The sequence below is a fragment of the Schistocerca cancellata genome, chromosome 2 (genome assembly GCF_023864275.1).
Source record: "Schistocerca cancellata isolate TAMUIC-IGC-003103 chromosome 2, iqSchCanc2.1, whole genome shotgun sequence".
Classification (NCBI taxonomy): Eukaryota; Metazoa; Arthropoda; class Insecta; order Orthoptera; family Acrididae; genus Schistocerca; species Schistocerca cancellata.
In genome coordinates, this window is record NC_064627.1 from 589,743,764 (window position 1) to 589,764,942 (window position 21,179).

Consider the following 21,179-nt stretch of genomic DNA (forward strand, 5'->3'; position numbering starts at 1 on the left):
AAACTTATGATTCAATATTCGTTATCTGTTGTTGTTGTCGTCGTCTTCAGTCAGAAGATTTTTTTTCATGCAGCTCCACATGCTACTCTATCCTGTGCAAGTTTCTTCATCTGCAAGTAACTACTGCAACCTACATCCTTCTGAATCTGTTTAGTATATTCATGCCCTGGTCTCCCTCTATGATTTTTACCCTCCGCACCTCTCTCCAACACTAAATTGATGATCCCTTGATGTCTCAGACCATGCCCTACCAACCAACCCCTTCTTCTAGTCAAGCTGTGCCACAAATTCCTCTCCCCCCAATTCTTTTCAGTAGCTTCTGATTAGTTACAAGAGATCTATCCATCTAATCTTCAGCATTCTTCTGTAGCACAACGTTTCAAAAGCTTCTATTCTTTTCTTGTCTAAACTGTCTATCATTCATATTTTACACCCATACATGGCGACACTGCAGATAAATACTTTTAGAAAGGACTTTCTCACACTTAAATCTACATTCAACATTACCAAAATTCTCTCCTTCAGAAACATTTTTCTGGCCATTGCCAGTCTGTATTTCATATCCTCTCTACTTTGGGCATCATCAGTTATTCTGCTACCCAAACAGCAAAACTTATCTACTACATTAAGTGGCTCATTTCTAATCGAATTCCCTCAGCACCACTTGATTTAATGTGACTGCATTCCACCATCCTTGTTTTGCTACTGTTGATGTTAATTTTACATCCTCCTTTCAAGACCCTGTCCATTCCGTTCACCTGCTCTTCCAAGTCCACTGCAGTTTCTGAAAGAATTACACTGTCATTGGTAAAACTCAAAGTTTTTATTTCTTCTCCCAGAACTTTAATGTCAACTCCAAATTCTCCTTTGGTTTCCTTTACCGTTTGCTCAATGTACGGACTGGATAACATTGGCGACAGGATACAGCCCCGTCTCACTCCCTTCTCAACCACTGCTTCCCTTTCATGTTCATCAACCCCTGTAACTGCCATCTGGTTTCTGTACAAGTTGTAAATAGCCTTTTGTTCCCTGTATTTTACACCTACTACCTTCAGAATTTCAAAGAGAGTGTTCCAGTCAACACTGTCAAAAGCTTTCTCCAAGTCCCAAATGATATAAACATAGGTTTGCCTTTCCTTAACCTATCTTCAAAAGAGAAGTCATAAGGTCAGTATGGCTTCATACGTTCCTACACTTCTCTGGAATACAAACTGATCTTCCCGAACTTCGGCCTCTACCAGTTTTTCCACTCTTCTGTAAAGAAAAATGTGCCAGTATCTTGAAATAATGAACTATTGAACTTATAAATCAGAATTTGTACATCTATTGGCAAAGGCTTCCTTTGGAATCTGTATTATTACATTGTTATTGAAATCTGGGGGTATTTTGCCTGTCTCAAACATCTTGCACAACAGATGGAAGAGCATTGTCACAATAGCTCTGACAGAATATCATCTACTCCCAAGGCCTTGTTTCGACAGTTCTTTCAGAGATCTATCACATTCTTTTCACAGTATCATATCTTCAATTTCAACTTCACCTATGTCCTCTTCCATTTCTACAATACTGCCCTCAAGTACATCTCCTTGTACAGGCCATCTATATTCTCCTTCCCCATTTTCCTTTGTTACTTAGGACTCAACTCCCACCTGATCTCCTGATATTCATACGGCTACGTCTCTTTTTTTCCAAAGGTCTCTTTAATTTTCCTGTAGGCGGTATGTATCTTTCTCCTTATTTCTCCTTAGTGATATACGGTTGTAAATCCTTACATTTGTCCTCTAGGTATTCCTGCTTTGCCATTTTGCACTTCCTGTCAATCTCATTTTTTTGACCTTTGTATTTCCTTTCGCCTGCTTCATTTACTGCATTTTTGTATTTTCTCCTTTCATCAATTAAATTTGTTATTTTGTGTGTTATCCAAGGATTTCTGATAGGCCTTGTCTTTTTATCTATTTTTTTCTCTGCTGCCTTCTATCCATTTGTCGTCTTCTGTATTTCTTTCCCCTGTTGTCAATTGTTGCCTAATGCTCCCTCTGAAACTCTCAACAACCTCTGGTTCTTTCAACTTACCAAAGTCCCATCTCCTTAATTTCCTACCTTCTTCTAATTTCTTCAGTTTTAATATACAGTTCACAACCAATAAATTGTCATCAGAGATGACATCTGCCCTTGAAAATGTCTTATAATGTAAAATCTGGTTCTGAAATCTCTGTCTTACTATTATATAATCAATCTGGAACCTCCCAGTGTCTGCAGGTCTCTTCTACATGTACATTTTTTTTAACGATTCTTAAACCAAGTGTTACCAATGATAAAATATTTTCATTTTATTATAAATATAGAATTTAAATAAAAGTAAAACCAAGTAATCCTTAGTGAGATTCGAACAAGCAACATCATAGGCAATACTCACACACTATACACTTGATTACCGATGACTTGGTTACAGAGTATGGTCAGAAATCTTCTACTTTCCAAAAGTGATTTTTTGAATTTTTTTGAGAACTGTAATGTACTGTTTCACGAAACTGATCCCTGTGTACATGAAGAAAATAAAAGAGGACAAAGTGGTCCAGAAGGCTTCCTTGTAAATTCAATAATTAAAACCTTACACTCATTGTTTGTACATTGCCTTAAAAATTTGTTCCAGTAAATAAATCCCAATGGGCAATACAGTGAAACTCTTCCTCAGCAAATTGATTCCCTTTACATCTCTATACCCTTAAGAAGGCATTTTTCCATGCTTATAAAGCTCCTGTCATCCATTAATGCTGAAGTCCTTTTGTATAGGGTGTAGAAATTATGTGAAATGTAACAAATACATAGACAGTGTGTCAGTAAATGCAATTTTAGTTCCTAATTATTCTCTAAAGAAGAGGTTAAAAAATGATCAATATTCATTCCTTAAAAGACTTAGTAACTTTACCATAGCCTCTTGGTTCTGCATTTCCATTGTGATACTTGCAATCAGGATCACTTTCAGTTCCCCAATTACTGAAAATTAAAAAAAGCAACTTATTATAGTACATTTATGAATAAAGAAAATTTGACTAGATATCAAACTTTCATTGACATTAACATTCTGAGCTACTTTTAAGTCCTGTAATCCAATTGCATGGCATGCTTTTAAACAAACTTACTCTATTCTTTATTTTTACAAAAATATTGCAGTAAATTATTCTAACACAACTATTCCTACTCCCTGTATAGAACACAGTTCCCAATGTGCCACTGAAATTACATTAATACATACTGAGAAAAACACTAACTACATGTAAGAAGTGGAGTAAATCCAACAAGCCAAAAGACCATGTCAAATTTTTTAAAATAGGTGCATTTTAAGAATGCCAAGGCGTAAAGTGTGATGAGCAATGTAAGAGTGATGTTGAAACTGTAAATACAATTTTGATTAGGACCACACTTCCATTTACAATGAGGAAAGCAAAATTTTAGTTGTGACTCACTAAACGTATACGACAATGATAGGCAGCAAATTTATACATATGGGCAGAGATCAGCCTTTTATTAAATGCGCATTCCATAAAACAGATATGACAAATTTTCAGAAAATGTTCAACATTTGCACCAATAGCAAGGAATGGAAAATAATACACTATAGAATTTCAAATATTGTACACACCACAAAGATTATACGAAGTTATCAGGACAAGGCATCAATTATTATTCACAGTTTATAAACACCATAGTACTGGAATATGGTGGTGAAGAGAACTGCTCAAAGAGGATAGTATGCAGCTGAATGAGAACCAATGTGTTTGCTTTGAAACCAACTTGTGTCTAAGCTTAAATGGTATGAACATTTTTATGTGCACTTTCTACGTCTGCAAGCTATGAAGCCTTTTAAGCTACACTGAACTTTATTGAAATGTAATTCAGCAATATAATGAAATGCAGTACTAAACCTAAAATATATGGCTGCTCTTTCCATGGTAAAAAAGAACAACATTTAGTAGTGAGTCTTGTTACTAGTAAGTGACATGTGCCCTTACTTTCTGCTCTTCAAAATCTTTAAGTGAAGTTCATTCTAGGTACCAAATCCCAATTTATAAGACACCGATGAAAGGTGTGTACGAAATCCTCAGTACTTTTGAACTATACGGTGAGTCATTATTATCTTTACCCATATTTCATATGGGACATTTCTGAATCAAATTATGACATAATAAACAATGGAAACGCCAGGCTGTAATATCAACAATATTAGAAAAAGGACAGATTGCTGCTCACTGTAAAGATGACCCATTGAGTTGGAGACAGGCACAATGAAAAGACTGTTACAAATGCAGCTATCAGTCAAATCCCTCTTCAGCAAAGAAAACACATATACATTCACAAGGCTTTGGCTGAAAGCTAAAATGTGTAACAGTTTCTCATTGTACCTGTCTGCTACTCAATGGGTCATCTTTATGATGCGTAGCAATCTATCATTTCCTAATATTGTTGAAATTATAACACGCTGATAAAAACCTACAAACTTGATAAAGTCCTCCTCCATGATTTTCTGCAGCAATTAAGGCAGAGCTTCACAACGTGCTCGCAGAGCAGGCTGTGAGCAGCAAGGCGCGAGCACGGAGCAGTGCGAGCACGCTACCCCCACTACCAGACCAGAGTGGAGAGTGGGGAGTCACATGGGGCACATAACAGCTGCCGCCACTCAATGTAAATCAGCGGCCACCTGCAGGGATATCACTCATGAATTATTACTGCGACAAATGAAACAAATAAAGGAGAATGTACACGTGCCACATAATTTTATTAGCTTAGTGTACGCCTCTACATTTGTATTAATATGTGAACTGTTACACAATAAAAGGTGTCACTGAAGTGTGGGATCCTCGGTTATCTTGTACTTTTTGCCCTTTACAATTGCGTCTATGTTCGGAGTAATTGTTCTTGTGCATTGTAGGCGCAGCGTACAGTTTAAATTTCGATCATACAATGCGTTTCTCAGGCGCGTCTTGTTACATTTCATTGCAGATAACAGTTGTTCACAAACATACGTGGGACCGAACATTGATATTATTGTAGCCGCCAGTTTGTGCAAACTAGGAAATCTATCCTGAGGGAAGTGTCTGTAGAATTCCAAAATGTTTTTCTTGTTCTGAAATTTGTCTCTGTATTCTCTGTCACACTGCACGTCAATAACTTCTAGTTGCAGCTCAGGACGAATCTCTTCAATATTCGCTGAATATGGAAAGGAGAACAGATCAAAATCACTGTCTAGTGCTGTCAGATCTTGAAAGCGTTGATCAAATTATTCCTCAAGGGCAACCAAACTATGTGAATAACGTTCACAGTCTTTGTGAACATCTTGCATGAATGATACTTTAGGAAAATGAGCTACGTTTCCTGTTTCCAGCTGACTCACCCAAAGTGTCAATTTCATTTTAAAAGCTCGTATTCGATCTATGAAATGAGTAATTAGCAGATATTTACCTTGTAGTGAAATGTTCAAAGCATTCAGACAGCTAGTTAAATCTGCTAAGAACGCGAGATCACATTTCCATGAAGGCTCTTTCAATTCAGGAACACACATGTTATTTATTTCCATGAACATATTTATCTGATCTAATAGGCAAAAAAATCGATTTAATAATTCGCCACGACTAAGCCAGCGGACCTCGCTGTAATAAGGCAGGCTACCATACTGGCTTTCTACATCCTCAAGAAAGCTTTTAAATTGCCTGTGTTGTAGCCCATTCTTCCTTATATAATTGGTTGTACGAACAACAATACTCATCACATTTTTTAGAGTGATACTCTTTGCACATAAGTTTTCCTGATGGATCACACAGTGAACACCTCTTATTTCATTCGACACGGTCAGTTTTTGCATTTTCTCCTTCAACAGCGCAACAAAACCTGATTTTTTTCCTGTCATCGCTGGTGCACCGTCTGTAGACACTGAACCTAAAGAATTCCACGACACTCCTATATTTTCAACACTTTCTTCAACACTACTTAAAATATCACCTCCGGTTGTAGTGCTCTTCATGGTTACTACATTGAGGAGCTCCTCCCTCACCTAAAGATCTCTACTAACACCTCTAATAAATATGGCAAGCTGCGCTGTTCCAGTGATATCAACACTTTCGTCCAGAGCTAGAGAATGCGCCACAAAATCTTTACAGATATTTGCAAGCTGGCTCTGGACGTCATCTGCCATGTCCTGTATGCGACGCATAATGGTCATGTTAGATAATGGCACAATCCGAAACTGTTCAACTTGAGATGGACACAAATGTTTCACTGCAACTACCAAACATTCTTTTATTAAATCGCCATCAGTGAAGGGGTGAAGGGATTTTGCTAAAAGCAAAGCAATTTTGTAACTCACTCTGAGAGCTGCCTCAATTGATTTTTCTTCGTCATCCAGATCTTCTTCGGATAGCTTCCTTTTAAGTTTAATAACTTCCTGTGCACGATCTGGTCCATCACGTTTTCCACTTCCGTAGTCTTTCACGTGGTACGACATATAATGTTGCTTCAAATTAAATTTCCTAAAAGAATTCAGTGTTTTGTGACATACTAAACATTTTGCAACACCACCTTTTTCTGTAAACAGATACAATTCCTCCCAATGGGGGTTGAATTGCGAAAGCATGGTTGGGGTTACACAACGGCGACTTGACATGATTCTTAACCAGCGAAGTGACTGTTAGAGCTGATCGTAGTACTTTAAACGTTACACAGTCGGCGCAAATTCAATAGGCACACTGCGGCCCTATTCAAACGTGCACGTGCATTTCCCCTCCCTCCCTACTCCGTGACCTTGCACCTGCTCGTGAGCACATGCCTGAGCAGACGCGAGTACTTGCGCTCAAAACCGGGCAGTTGTTAAGCCCTGAATTAAGGATTTGATGAGCCAAGAAGAGCACCAGTTCAGCTAATGTACACAGAATAAAGGATATATTCATTTCATAGGAGTAATAGTATTAGTATCTTCATAGAATGTATGATAAAAAAAGCTCCATACATACAGAACACTGAGAAATGAGTTGGAAAGAAGAGGAAAGGGGTACGGAGTAAACTATTTATATAACAATTTACTGCGTCAAGATCAACTAATTGCTATAATATTCACATTGCTGGTTTGGCACTTCATCTTCTGGTGTGGTAATTAATCCACAGTTTTGTCATGATATATAAAATCAAGTCGTATCCATTCTGAACATGATGAAATAGCAGAAAATATCATTATATGCCAATAAAATATACATGATGTCATCAGGTGGTAAGAGAGACAGAAACAAACATTGTTGTATGATCTTTATATAGGACTTAAAGAATAGAGGGGCATGGGAAAGGGGGATACGGCAATAGATGAAGCAGGGGAGATAACTATGCAATCTATATCCACTTAGTTTACTATATGCAATTTTTAAAGGAAATATCTTAAAAGCCCAAGTGAGAATAAAAAAATAAAAGTTATAATTTTTAAGTAATACAGTTGACAATAGGTCAATTTAAAAAAAAAAACCACTGAAATAAACTATGATGCAGGTAAATCTTACTTGTAAATTAAAGTCTATGGTAATTATGTGTTTTTGTAAAAGTCTTGGATGCACTCTTATAGGAATTTACTTATCAAGTAAAAACCAATGCAGACCAATAATTCAAATAGAAATTACCCATTTATACAATTTGTTTTATCTAGTAACTATTGTTGTGTGTTACACCTAATTTCTTCATGCAATTTTGTAAGAAGTGTCATATGGAAGGAAGGCAGAGAAAGCTGACAGTTAATCACAGCTGTTTGGTGTATCAGAATGTTAGACTCTAATAACAACAAGCAATTTGAAAAACTTTAACGTGCAAGGAAGAACATTTAAGTAATTGTATCAGGTAATGGGATTCAGTTGTCTTTCCTACGAAGTTTGTGACACTGTAAAGGACACGAAAAATACATTTGAATCTCTGATGATGGTATCTACATAAACAACTGCTTTTACTTGTTGCTACAGGGCTGAATTCAGTTTGATGATTAAGTAGGGCTACTCTAATCAATAGATCTGACATAATATTGACTTGTATGTTTATCACACTGCTAGCATTTGCAGATTTAGAGTCTTTTTGACTGTTTTGACTCAAACACATTTTCACAATCTGAATTCATTGGGGATAAACTACAGGGCACAAAACACTACATGCAATTTCTATGGGAAACAATTTGCAGTTGTAAGAGACAAAGGATACGAAGGGCAGCCAATAACTGAGAATGGGGTGAAAGAGAGTTGTATCCTATCCTCTATGTTAGCCAATTTTGGTGACGACGTTTGGTTTTGTGGGGTGCTCAATTATGCGGTCATCAGCGCCCATACAAAGTCTCAGTTTTTTCACACTCCAATTTTTTCACAGTCCAATCTAGCCACTGTCACTAATGATGAGAATGAAGATGAAATGATGAGGGCAACACAAACACCCAGTTCCTGGACAGAGAAAATCCCAACCTGGCCGGGAATTGAAACCGGGACCCCATTATCTAGAGGTAGCAAAGCTATGTTAACCAATGTGTACATAGAATAAGCAGTAAAGGAAACTAGAAAGAAATTTGGAAAAGGAATCAATGTTTGGGGAGAATACACTTTAGCGAGTAGAACTGTAATTATAAGGTAATTCTATCAGACACAGAAAAGAACTTGGAAGGTCAGTTAAATGGAAACTATTGTGTCTAGAAAAGATAAATATCAACTTAAGTACAATAACGGTAATGGAGTGTGAATATTTTTGGAGTGTAGTTGATTTAAATAAGGCAACACTATGGGAATCAGAATTAAAAGTATTACAAGAGTTTATCAAAGTATATTAACATCAAATATAAACTTCATTAAATGCTGAAAGTCATATCTGGAAGCATTTGTTTGGAGTGTCACGATGTAGGGAAGTGAAACAAGAATGATCAACAGTATGAACAAGACGAGAGTAGATGCTATTGAAATGTGATGTTTTAGAGGACTGCTGAAGATTAGATGGAGAAACCAAGTTCCTTGTTAAAATGTACTGAACTGAATTGGGAAGGAAACAGCTTTACAACACAACACAACCCTGGGACATCAAGGAAAAGTTAATCTGGCAACGAAAGAAACTGTGGGATGTAAAAATTATACAGAAAATCTTGCCTTGTTCCTCTTGTGAGCTTGGCTCAAAACTATGAATGGCCTGCCTTTGCACTAGCAAACTGTTGCTACATTTCTGATCATTTTTGTTTCTCTGGAATCGTATTCTAATCAAAAGTGGAAATAATCTATGTTTAGAAGTTTCTAAAAAACGTCTTTTGCATATATTGCTCTTTCCAAACAGTTACCTGTAGTGCAATTTTACCTTCCAAGACTAGGTTATATATTTTATTATTAACTTTCATAGCACAATTTTATATTAACATACTTTCAGTACAAGAAAAAGCAAAATGGAAATGTTACAAGTGATTTGAAAAGGGTAAGATATCTATTACAGCCCCTTTCTTTCAATCAATCTTGGTATTTCTTATATCAACAAAAATAATAAAATTTTGAAAATAGGACTGGATTGATGAAAAATCTACTCACCAGGTGGAGCCAGGAGAAAAAGTTATGGAAATGTGCAAGATTTTGGCGATGTTTAAGAAGTGGAGAGAGCTACTGAAAAGTTGTCCAGAATCCTGGATCGAAAAACCCCTACAAAATGGGATGAGAAGGAAAGACTGATAGTTGGGAACTGCGCTAGATGGGATTTGAAAATTTAAGAGTTTACAGGTGGAAGAGAGGGTAATAAGCAAGACAGATATTACTGACAAAACATAATAACACTGGAAAGCTAAGTACATGGTAGAGGTGGAGGAGGCAAAAAATAGACATGTTAGAAGATAAACAATCCAGAAAACTGAAAGGGAGGGAAGAGAAAATAGCTACTGAAATGAAATGCAAATACCAAAGGAATTAAGATAAATCAAGACCAAGTGGGTGGCAAGAACCAAGCACATGCAGTCCAGTTCCCAGCTGCGAAGTTCTGAGAAACTGATGTCAGGAGGGAGAACCCAGAGGGCACTTGTGGTGGAACAGGCATCAAGGCCACAACTGTCATGTTGTACAGCATGCTCTGAAACAGGATACTGTGTACTGCCGATATACACCCTCTGCTTATGCCCTTTTATCCTAACTTATAACTTGGTGGTAGTCATATCATTACAGGGCCAGTATAAGTAGTGGTGCGAGGGTGCATAGGGCAAGTTTTACAGCATCCCTCTCGTAAGATTTTCCCTATGCACCCTACTACCACCACCTATACCACTTCTGTAACTGGCAAAACATACATTATCACCAAAGTTATGACCTCGGCACCCATTTCACCATGTGTGTCATCTGGATGTTCCCTCCTGACACCAACTTTTCAGAACTCCACAGGTGGGAACTGACATTACAATATGAACTTGGTTCTCACCACCCACATGGCCTTAATTTATGTGAATTTCTTTGGTCTTGGCATTTCTTTTCCATAATTATTCCCTTTTACTTTTCACTACTGTTTCTTTTCTGACCTGTCTGCTTTTCTCCTTCTCCCACCTCTACCATGTATAATGCACTTAGCTTTCTGCACTTATTAACTCTCCCATGTTGTTTTGTCAGTAATCTCTGTCTTGCTTATGACTCTATCTTTCACTTAAAAGGTTTCAGGTTTTAAATCTTGTCCAATGCAGTTCCCAACGATAAGTCTTTCCTTCTCATTCTGTTCAATCAGTCTCCCCTGACCCGGGGCTCTGGGAGACTTTTCCCTCACTCTTCCCATTTTCTAGACAATGCCAGTTCTTTTCTTTCACCCCTCTTGCTTCCGCTTCAACTATTCTGCCAGAAGAAGGAGCCACTGGCTACAAAGACTTGCAAATTTCCATAACTTTTATATGTTCTTACCTGCTGCTGCTTGGTGGGTAGATTTCCTTATCCAGCCAATTATATTATTTAGTGATTCTTATATGAGAAAACATTCAACTTATAGATAAATTAACACACAGACATTGACATCATCTAAGTACATACTTCATCAAATTTGCATCTTGCATGAAAATATTCAAACAATTTAGTTTTCTTGCTTTAATAACAAGATATACTACAGTTATTTAAAAAGATGCTTACTGTGTTAATTCCAATGTTGCTTTTCTGGAAAATGTCCACTTCGTCTGTTGCTGTAAATCTGCTGGTATGTCTTCCTGTTTTTCGTAACCCATAAAATACAATGAAAACTTCATTTCCGGGAAATCTAACTTCTGAAGCAATCGCATGCCCATAACATTCGTGTAGAATTCTAATGAGCGCCTTGGGTCTTTAATACGATACATTGTTTGTTGGAAAATAAAATCCTGCAAAATGACAAAATTTGTACATCATTCTATCCAAATTAACATTAGTATTACTTGGTATTGCATGAAGTTTTTCTTGAAATAGTGAGCCCAGAGTCCAATTTAATTTGTACTGCTATGGGCCATATGCTTTATCACCAATGGTATTTATGTGTTTGCTATAGTTCTATCCCCGTGTACCCAGTGAATTAAAGTTGTTGATACAAAATAACTGATTACTTTGGTGAACAAATTAACATAATAAAATATAATGAAATCTGGTTCTAAATTTCATGACTAATCAAATTCTTCTGCGTATGGACCACAGCACTTAAGGGAAAGATTTACACTGATCAAACTATTATCTGTAACAATATGGTGACAAACTGTGCAGCATCCTAAGGTTGGGGAAAATTAAGTACAGTGTCAATTTATTTCAGAATCTTGCTTCTTTCTGACACTTAGGTATGATTGTAAAGTTAACTGCAGAAAAATGTTCGATCAAAGGTTTTAGTAATGCTTGACTATCTGACAGAAAGTTGCATATACACTGAAAGAAAAAAAAAATCACGAGACCAAGAAGGAGTTTTGTGTCATAAAGGAAAGCGTGTTTCTATGTCTGAAAGCTCTTATTCAAATTTCACGCTAGTCACATAACAGTGACGCTACTAGTGCCACTATGAGGATGCAAATCAGGTTTCCTTTAATAAACGCTGTGACAGTCAAGAGCATTAGTTACCTTTGAGCTAGCACGTGGTGAATTGATGTTAGTCAAGAATGCCTTTAAGGAAACACAGACACCTTATTGAGTTTGAATGAGGTCATGTAATAGGGCTACGAGAAGCTGGACTTTCCTTCTGCGATACTGCAGATTGACTTTGCAGGAATGTAGCCACTGTACACGATTGCTGGCAGTGGTGGTCACGAGAATGCATGGTCGCAAGAAGACTGGGCTCCAGATGGCCACGTGACACTACCAAGAGAGAGACAACCGTCATGTTCGACGTGGGGCTCTCCCACATCGTACTCCATCTGCAGCAACAATTTAAGCAGTGGTTGGCACCATAGTGACACAACAAACAGTTACAAATTGGTTACTTCATGCCATTTGTCCTGTACTGTGCATTTTACTGACCCCAAACCACTGCCATTTGTGACTTCAGTGTTGTCAAGACAGCGCTTACTGGAGGGCAAGGTGGTCTGGTGCACAACTTCTTATGACAGCAGGAGCACTCTAATGGTTATCCAACGCACCCCAACTGCAAATTTGTACATCAATCTGGTGATTTGACCTGCTGTGGTGCCATTCATGAACAGCATTTCAGAGGATGTTTTCCAACAAGATAACATTCGCCCACATAACATTCCCCCACATATTGCTGTTACAACCCAAAAATGGTCTACAGAGTGTAGACATGCCTTGGCCTGCTTTATCACTACATTTGTCTCCAACTGAGCACATATGCGACATCATTGGATGACAGCTCCAGTGTCATCCACAATGAGCAATAATTGTCCCAGTACTGACCGACCAAGTGCAACAGCAATGGAATTCCATCCCACAAAATGACATCCGGCACATATGCAACACAATGCACACAAGTTTGCATGGTTGCATTCAAAATCCTGGCAGTTACACCAGTTATTAATCAGTATATCACATTTGCAATGGCTTATCTCATGCTTAAATTAACCTGTGATCTTCCAATGTTAATTACTTAAATATGTTAGCTACACAAATGCTTTCCTGAAATTTCATTGCTCTAAATTAATTATTTTTTGGTGTTGCAATTTTTTCTGAGTTTATTCAAAACATAGTAAATATAAGAACACAAAATCCAATTACATAACTAGATGGAAACCTCACTTTTATTTATTTTAAATCATTAACATCATATATGTTTAAAAACTTACTTCAAGATAAAGAATACCCCCCCCCCCCCTCTCTCTCTCTCTCGCTCAAACGCGCGCGCGCGCACACACACACACACACACACACACACACACACACACACACACATGTATTAATAACTTTGGCATCTTTACTTGCATTTCTTCACTGAATATGCAATGCTCAAAAAAGTATGCTGAGCCGCAGCCTTATTTCACCAGTGTCGGTTCCCAGCAATAAGGTAGAGCTTCCAACATAACGCACAGTGGAATGTGTAAGAGTGTCCCAGCAATTCATTACTGCAAAGATCTTTTCAAGAGCATACTCAGGATTTGAGTAGAGTGGGGAGGGGGGGGGGGGGGGGAGGGGGGATGGGAGCAAAATTCATATTAGTCTTGCAGTGAACGACAAATTAATTTTTATTTCATGTCAAATGATCCTGAGTGCACCTGACAGTAGTAAAAATCCATAGCAAGCTCTGGCTTTCTTCAAACTGATGGTTGTTTTGGAATGTCTGTCTTCTCCAACTGGGCAGCTTGTAAGTCTGGTTTGCAATTATTTTTTTCTGGAGTGCTTTGGGTGGGATAGGGGGTGTTAGCTATCCTATGCTGGCCCTCACTGCCTAAGCTCTTGGGTCTTCCTGTGATTCAACTTACCAACATAAAATATTTCATTTTCATACTTGAAATCAAATCACAATGATTATCTCTTCTTCCACAATGCTATTATTTGATCGGAAATTATTGTCTTCATTTTAAATTTTCATTTATTTTGAATTTTTGAAGGTTTTAATGGTGTCACATATGTCACTGAATCAGCTTTTACTGCACAGAAACTGCAAATGTTTCATACTGCAATTACATGTGAGCAACTACTGTAGTTTACTGTGTTATAATGTGGAGTTTTTTTTTTTGCGGTTTTAGGGCGCAAAACTTCTATGGTCATTAGCGCCCAGCCCGTGACTTAAGACAGTAAAAAACCGAAATTGAAAACCAGCAGCAATGGAAATAAACTCATAAAATTGGAGAAACTAAATGTAGAAAGAATGCTTAAAAATCCAGTACAGACAGGGGGTGGTTGTCCCCAAAAAAAAAAAAAAAAAAAAAAAACTTCAAATGACTGACGTCATTTCACTGTCACTAATAAACTGGAGAACGCAGTCGGCTGAGCGCGTGTCATCTGCTAAAATCGACGATAGATCAGGCGATAGCTGTAGACGGGAGCGTAACGGATTAAAATAGGGGCATTCAATTAAAAGGTGTCTGACCGTCCACGGCTGAGAGCAGTGGGGACAGAGTGGAGGAGGATCACCGCTTAAAAGATGTCTATGGCTAAAAAGACAGTGCCCTATCCGGAGTCGAGCTAAAATTACCTCCTCCCGACGACGCGTTCGGGAGGAAGAAGTCCAAGCGCAAGGAAGGGCTTTCACTTCCCGCAATTTATTACGGGGAAGTGTTGACCAATGCGCATGCCATAAATGAGCAACTTGGCGACATAAACCGCTCCGTAGATCGGTGAAGGGAAGCGACTGAATAGCTGGCCGAGGAAGAGAGACTGCAGCCTTGGCCGCCATATCGGCCGCCTCATTCCCACAGATACCAGCGTGTCCCGGGAGCCAGAGGAACGCCACCGAGACGCTCCCCAGGTGGAGCAAGCGCAGACAGTCCTGAATCCGGTGGACCAGAGGGTGCACAGGGTAAAGAGCTTGGAGACTGAGGAGAGAGCTGAGAGAATCTGAGCAGATAACGTACTGTATCCGCTGATGGCGGCGGATGTAGTGGACAGCCTGGAGAACAGCGTAAAGCTCCGCAGTATAAACCGAACACTGGTCGGGAAGTCGAAAGCGATTTGGGGTGTCGCCAACAATATAGGCACTCCCTACACCTAATGATGTTTTCGAGCCGTCGGTGTAAATAAACGTGGCGTCCGTCATTTGTGCACATAGAGCAGCAAATGCCCGACGATAAACAAGTGTAGGGGTACCATCCTTGGGAAATTGACAAAGGTCACGGAGCAGGCAGATCCGGGGACGGAGCCAAGGCGGTGCTGTACCCCAAGTTGTCAAAAAGGTTTTCGGAAAGCGGCAGGAAAGAGAATCGAGCAATTGACGGAAGCGGACTCCCGGGGGTAGTAGGGAGGAGGAGCGGCCTGCATACCCTACATCAAAGGACGCGTTGAAAAAAAGGTCATGGGCTGGATTAGCAGGCATGGAAGACAGATGGCTAGCATAACGACTCAGGAGGACTGCTCGCCGATTGGACAGCGGAGGTTCAGCAGTCTCAGTATAAAGGCTTGCCACAGGGCTAGTGTAAAAAGCTCCAGACACTAAACGTAATCCACGGTGGTGGATAGAGTCGAGACGCCGAAGAATAGACGGCCGAGCAGAGGAGTAGACTATGCTTCCGTAATCCAATTTTGAGCGCACTGAGGCGCGATAGAGGCGGAGAAGGACCACTCGGTCCGCTCCCCAGGAGGTACCATTCAGGACACGGAGGGTGTTAAGCGATCGCAGACAGCGAGCCGAAAGATAGGAGACGTGGGAGGACCAGCACAGTTTTCTGTCAAACATAAGACCCAAGAATTTAGCGACGTCTGAAAACGGAAGGTTGACAGGACCTAGATGTAAGGAGGGCGGAAGAAACTCCTTACGTCGCCAAAAATTGACACAAACGGTCTTACTGGGTGAGAAACGGAAGCCTGTTTCGATGCTCCACGAGTGGAGGCGATCGAGACATCCTTGAAGACGTCGTTCAAGAAGGCTGGTCCGTTGAGAGCTGTAGTAGATCGCAAAATCGTCCACAAAGAGGGAGCCCGAGACATCAGGAAGGAGACAATCCATAATTGGATTTATGGCGATGGCAAACAGTACAACACTCAGCACGGATCCCTGGGGTACCCCGTTTTCTTGGGAGAAAGTACGGGAGAGAGTAGTGTTCACCCGCACCCTAAAAGTGCGCTCTGCCATAAATTCGCGAAGAAAAAGGGGCAGCCGGCCTCGAAAGCCCCAAGAGAACAGTGTGCGGAGTATGCCTGTCCTCCAACAGGTATCGTATGCTCTCTCCAGATCGAAAAATATTGCTACCGTTTGGCGTTTCCGGAGAAAATTGTTCATGATATAAGTGGAGAGAGCGACAAGATGGTCAACTGCAGAACGATGCTTCCGGAATCCGCATTGGGCTGGTGTTAAAAGACTGCGGGATTCCAGCCACCAAGCTAAACGGTAATTTACCATACGCTCCAAAACCTTACAGACACTACTCGTGAGAGAAATGGGGCGATAGCTAGAGGGGAGATGTTTGTCCTTTCCAGGTTTCGGAACAGGAACGACAATAGCTTCCCGCCACCGTTTGGGAAAGGTACTGTCGGTCCAAATTCGATTATAAAGGCGAAGGAGGTAACGCAGATTAGGGGTTGATAAATGCAGCAACATTTGGACATGGATACCATCCGGTCCCGGGGCGGAGGAGCGAGAAGATGAGAGGGCATGTTGGAGTTCCCGCATGGAGAAAACAGTATTGTAGCTTTCGTGATTTTGAGAGGAGAAAGCAAGAGGTCGCACTTCCGCTGCACGTTTCTTCGGGAGAAACGCTGGCGGGTAATTTGAAGAGCTCGAAATCTCAGCAAAGTGCTGACCCAACGAGTTAGAAATTGCGACGGGGTCCACTAAGGTATCATGCGCGACAGTGAGCCCAGAGACCGGGGAGAAACTAGGCGCGCCTGAGAACCGTCGAAGCCGACTCCAAACTTCCGAGGAGGGAGTGAAGGTGTTAAATGAGCTAATAAAGAATTTCCAGCTTGCCTTCTTGCTATCGCGGATGACGCAACGGCATCGCGCACGGAGCTGCTTATAGCGGATACAGTTGGCCAAAGTAGGATGGTGACGGAAAATGCGAAGAGCACGTCGCCGCTCACGTATTGCATCACGGCATGCCTTGTTCCACCAAGGAACTGGGGGGCGCCGGGGCAATTCGGAGGTGCGAGGTATTGAACGTTCCGCAGCTGTAAGGATAACGTCGGTAATATGTGTGACCTCATCGTCGACGCTGGGAAAGCGACGGTCATCGAATGTCGCGAGAGACGAAAAAAGTGTCCAATCGGCTTGGGCAAACTTCCAGCGTCGCGGGCGCATATATGGCAGTTGAGGCTGCAGTCTGAGGACACATGGAAAGTGGTCACTCGAGTGTGTATCATCAAGGGCGAACCATTCGAAGCGCCGAGCTAGCGGAACAGTACCGACCGCAAGGTCCAAATGAGAGAAGGTTGTCGTGGAGGCAGACAAAAATGTGGGGACCCCAGTGTTGAGGCAAACTAGATCCGCTTGGTGGAAGACGTCTAGCAATATGGAGCCACGTGGACAAGGATGTGGAGATCCCCAAAGCGGGTGGTGGGCATTGAAGTCCCCAACCAGCAAATAGGGGGGTGGAAGCTGACCAAGAAGATGAAGGAGATCAGCTCGTGCCATTGGTGTGGACGATGGAATGTAGACAGTACAAAGAGAGAACGTGTATCCGGAAAGGGAAAGACGGACGGCGACAGCTTGGAAGGAAGTGTTTAAGGGGATTAGGTGATAATGGAGAGTATCATGGAGAAGAATCATGAGTCCTCCATGGGCTGGAGAGCCTTCAACAGAGGGGAGATCATATCGGACGGACTGAAAATGAGGGAGAACAAAGCGGTCATGGGGACGCAGCTTTGTTTCCTGAAGACAGAAGATGACCGGCGAGTAGGATCTTAAGAGGATCGACAATTCATCCCTATTGGCTCGAATGCCACGGATATTCCAGTGGATAATGGACATGGGGTGAACAGAAAATGGAGGACTGTGACCAAAGTTGCTGTCAAGTCAAAGACTGCTCGGAGCTAGCGACCGACAGCATGGAATGGCAGTCAGCCGAAGGCAGAAGATCCTGATCCATAGGTTGGTCAGGAGCAGCTCCTGCCACCAGCGATTGGCCGGTTGACCGGCCACCAGCAGTGCGCCTCGGCGACACAGAAGACGGCCGAGGGCGATTTCCGCCAGGTGGTGCTGTAGATGGGACACGCCTTGGCGGAGAAGGAGAGGAATTGGGTTTCTTTGTAGCCTTCTTGGAAGAATGATGTTTAGATGGAGGAACCGATGGTTGGGAAGTTGCGGTACGTAAAAACTCTTCACGAGTATGCTCTTTTTTCGAAGACTTGGCGTCCGACTTTTGCGCTCGAGATTTAGCAGAACCCGACGAAGGGTGAGCCATAGAGTGGGCAGGCGAAATTGGTGAGGTTGAACGAGCGATCTTTGCGCTGGCCGATCTGACGACCGTGGCACTAAAGGTGAGGTCGCAAGTCTGCGTGGCCGCCTCCTTTGTTGGCCGAGGAGAAGCAAGGACAGTGCTATATTTTCCTGTCTGAGGCACGGTGGGCTTGCGACTGGCGAATAATTTTCGAGCAGCAAAGGTCGACACCTTTTCCTTCACTCTTATTTCCTGGATGAGCTTTTCGTCCTTAAAAACGGGGCAATCTCGAGAGGAAGCAGCGTGGTCACCCATACAGTTGATGCAGCGAGGGGATGGAGGTGGACAAGCACCCTCATGGGCATCCTTGCCACACGTAACACATTTGGCTGGATTGGAGCAGGACTGGCTGGTGTGATTGAACCGCTGACATCGATAGCAACGCGTAGGGTTTGGGACGTAAGGGCGAACGGAAATTATCTCATAGCCAGCTTTGATTTTCGATGGGAGTTGAACTGTGTCAAATGTCAAGAAGACAGTGCGGGTTGGAATGATGTTCGTGTCAACCCGTTTCATTACTCTATGAACTGCCGTTACGCCCTGGTCAGACAGATAGTGCTGAATTTCTTCGTCAGACAATCCATCGAGGGAGCGTGTATAAACGACTCCACGCGAGGAATTTAAGGTTCGGTGCGGTTCCACCCGGACAGGAAAGGTGTGGAGCAGAGAAGTACGCAGCAATTTTTGTGCCTGGAGGGCACTGTGTGTTTCTAACAACAGGGTGCCATTCCGTAATCTGGAACAAGACTTTACAGGACCTGCAATTGTGTCGACACCTTTCTGAATAATGAAAGGGTTGACCGTGGAGAAGTCGTGACCTTCATCAGTCCGAGAAACAACAAGGAACTGTGGCAACGATGGAAGAATCGTCTGTGGCTGAGACTCAGTATACTTACGTTTGTGAGCAGACATAGTGGAAGGTGAGGAAACCATTGCGGAAGAATCCCCCATGATTACCGGCGTCTCCGATGGCGCGCTCCTCCCTTGTGGGGGCCCTCTCTGAGGGCACTCCCGCCTTAGGTGATTGTTCACACCTCAGGTCACACCTCCCGATAAACGGACAGAGGGACCAATCGGCATTTTCGGAAGGTATCAGCTCGGGTAATCACCCCTCCCTGGGCCTGGCCGTTACCAGGGGGTACGTACGTGTCCTACCTGTCTACCCGGGGCGGGGAATTACGCGTTACCCCGTCACCGGCTACGCACGAAGGGCGTGGGTCGACCTTCAGACACGCACAGGGAGGAAGAAAGAGAAAGGGAAAGGAAAGAAGAGAGGTCTCAAACGCCGCAGCGGAGAATAGGGAAAGAGAAGAGGTAAGGAAAAAGGGAAGGACAAAGGAAGGAAGAAGACATAAAGGCGAAGAATGCAGTACATTTACGAGCGTCCGTCTCCGGACGTAGGCACAAACCATACTCCCAGATGGGGAGAAAGGGAAGGAAAGAGCCAGAGGTGAGGGGAGGAGGGGCGAAGATAGGGATGGGGAAGGATGCGGAATGGGAAGGTATGCAGCCCGGAAAGGAAGGAAGGCCACATTAGCTCGGGGTCCCGTGCTCGCTACGCACGTATCCACAAAAGAGTTGTGGACCCCCTGGGGGGGGAGTTTTGAAGTGATGCCCACTCCAGTCTATCCTAAGTTATGACCATTTATATGTTGAGACTGGCTCTAGCCAGAGCAGCCAGAGATAGTGGTCATGTGTACATGAGGTGTGAATGTGAATGTGTTGGTGTGTGTGTGTTTCTTTTCTGAAGAAGGCTTTGGCCAAGAGCTCAGTGTGTGAGAGTCTTTTCGTGGCACCTGTCTGTAACTCAACATTTTCATCCTTACCATGAGAAGCAGTCTATCCTTTTTGTAACTGTTGATATTCCAGCATTAACTTTCTGGTTTGACAGAACGTCACATACATCATCCTGAGAGGTTTTAGAGGCCAATGCAATACTTTACTTCACGTAATTCCACAAATAATATTTCAGCAAGGTAATGGTCAACCCCAGATGGCTAGAGATATGCAAGCCTTCTTCAAAGAACAGTGGGTACCACTGGTTACCTAACCTACAAATTTGCCAACATGCTGCCCACAGAACATGTCTGGGATACGATTAGTTGGTAATATGTTCATCACAATCTTTTAGCAACCAACGAGGATGCTCTGTGTATTAACATGCAGACAGCTTGTAGGGAAATTTTCCAGTAACATATCCAGAACCTTTTTTATTCAGAGCAATAACATTTATACACTCTGATTGCAGCATGTGGGACTTGTGTAATGTACTGAATTCTTTTAAGTCATATATAATATGTTGTTGTTGCTGTTATTGGTGGTGGTGGTTGTGGTGGTGGTGGTGGTGGTGGAGGATGGGTCTTCAGTCCAAATACTGGTTTGATGTAGCTCGCAGTTCTGCAATTGTAATAATTCGTACTCTGTCATACAAACAGTGAAGCACCCAGAAGACATGGTCAGATGTCAATGAAACTTCGTGCATGTAGACACCATCAGCAGGAATGAAAATAATTAGAGTTGCAATTCTCTGCAACAGGTAGAATGGCCACCACAGTGCATTAGTGTTGATACCAGGTCTAGCAGAGTATTTAAGGAGTGTGAACAGATTCAAATGTCAAGTGATCGCTGTAAGGGACATGGAGACGACACATGTTCATGTGCACAGCATTATCAGCATCTGACAGATTTT

At 41.8% G+C, this 21,179-nt stretch overlaps 1 protein-coding gene across 7 annotated transcripts in view; it reads right to left on the reverse strand.

Moving 5' to 3' along the window:
* Positions 1–21,179, reverse strand: part of LOC126162221 (lactoylglutathione lyase) — a 125,315-nt gene that overhangs the window by 54,960 nt on the left and 49,176 nt on the right. For all 7 annotated transcript variants that reach the window (XM_049918573.1, XM_049918569.1, XM_049918575.1 and 4 more), the window contains 2 exons: positions 11,130–11,353; positions 2,930–2,997 (listed from right to left, as the gene is read on the reverse strand). In XM_049918573.1, the coding sequence (XP_049774530.1) occupies positions 2,930–2,997; positions 11,130–11,353 (292 nt within the window). The remainder of the gene's footprint in view (positions 1–2,929; positions 2,998–11,129; positions 11,354–21,179) is intronic.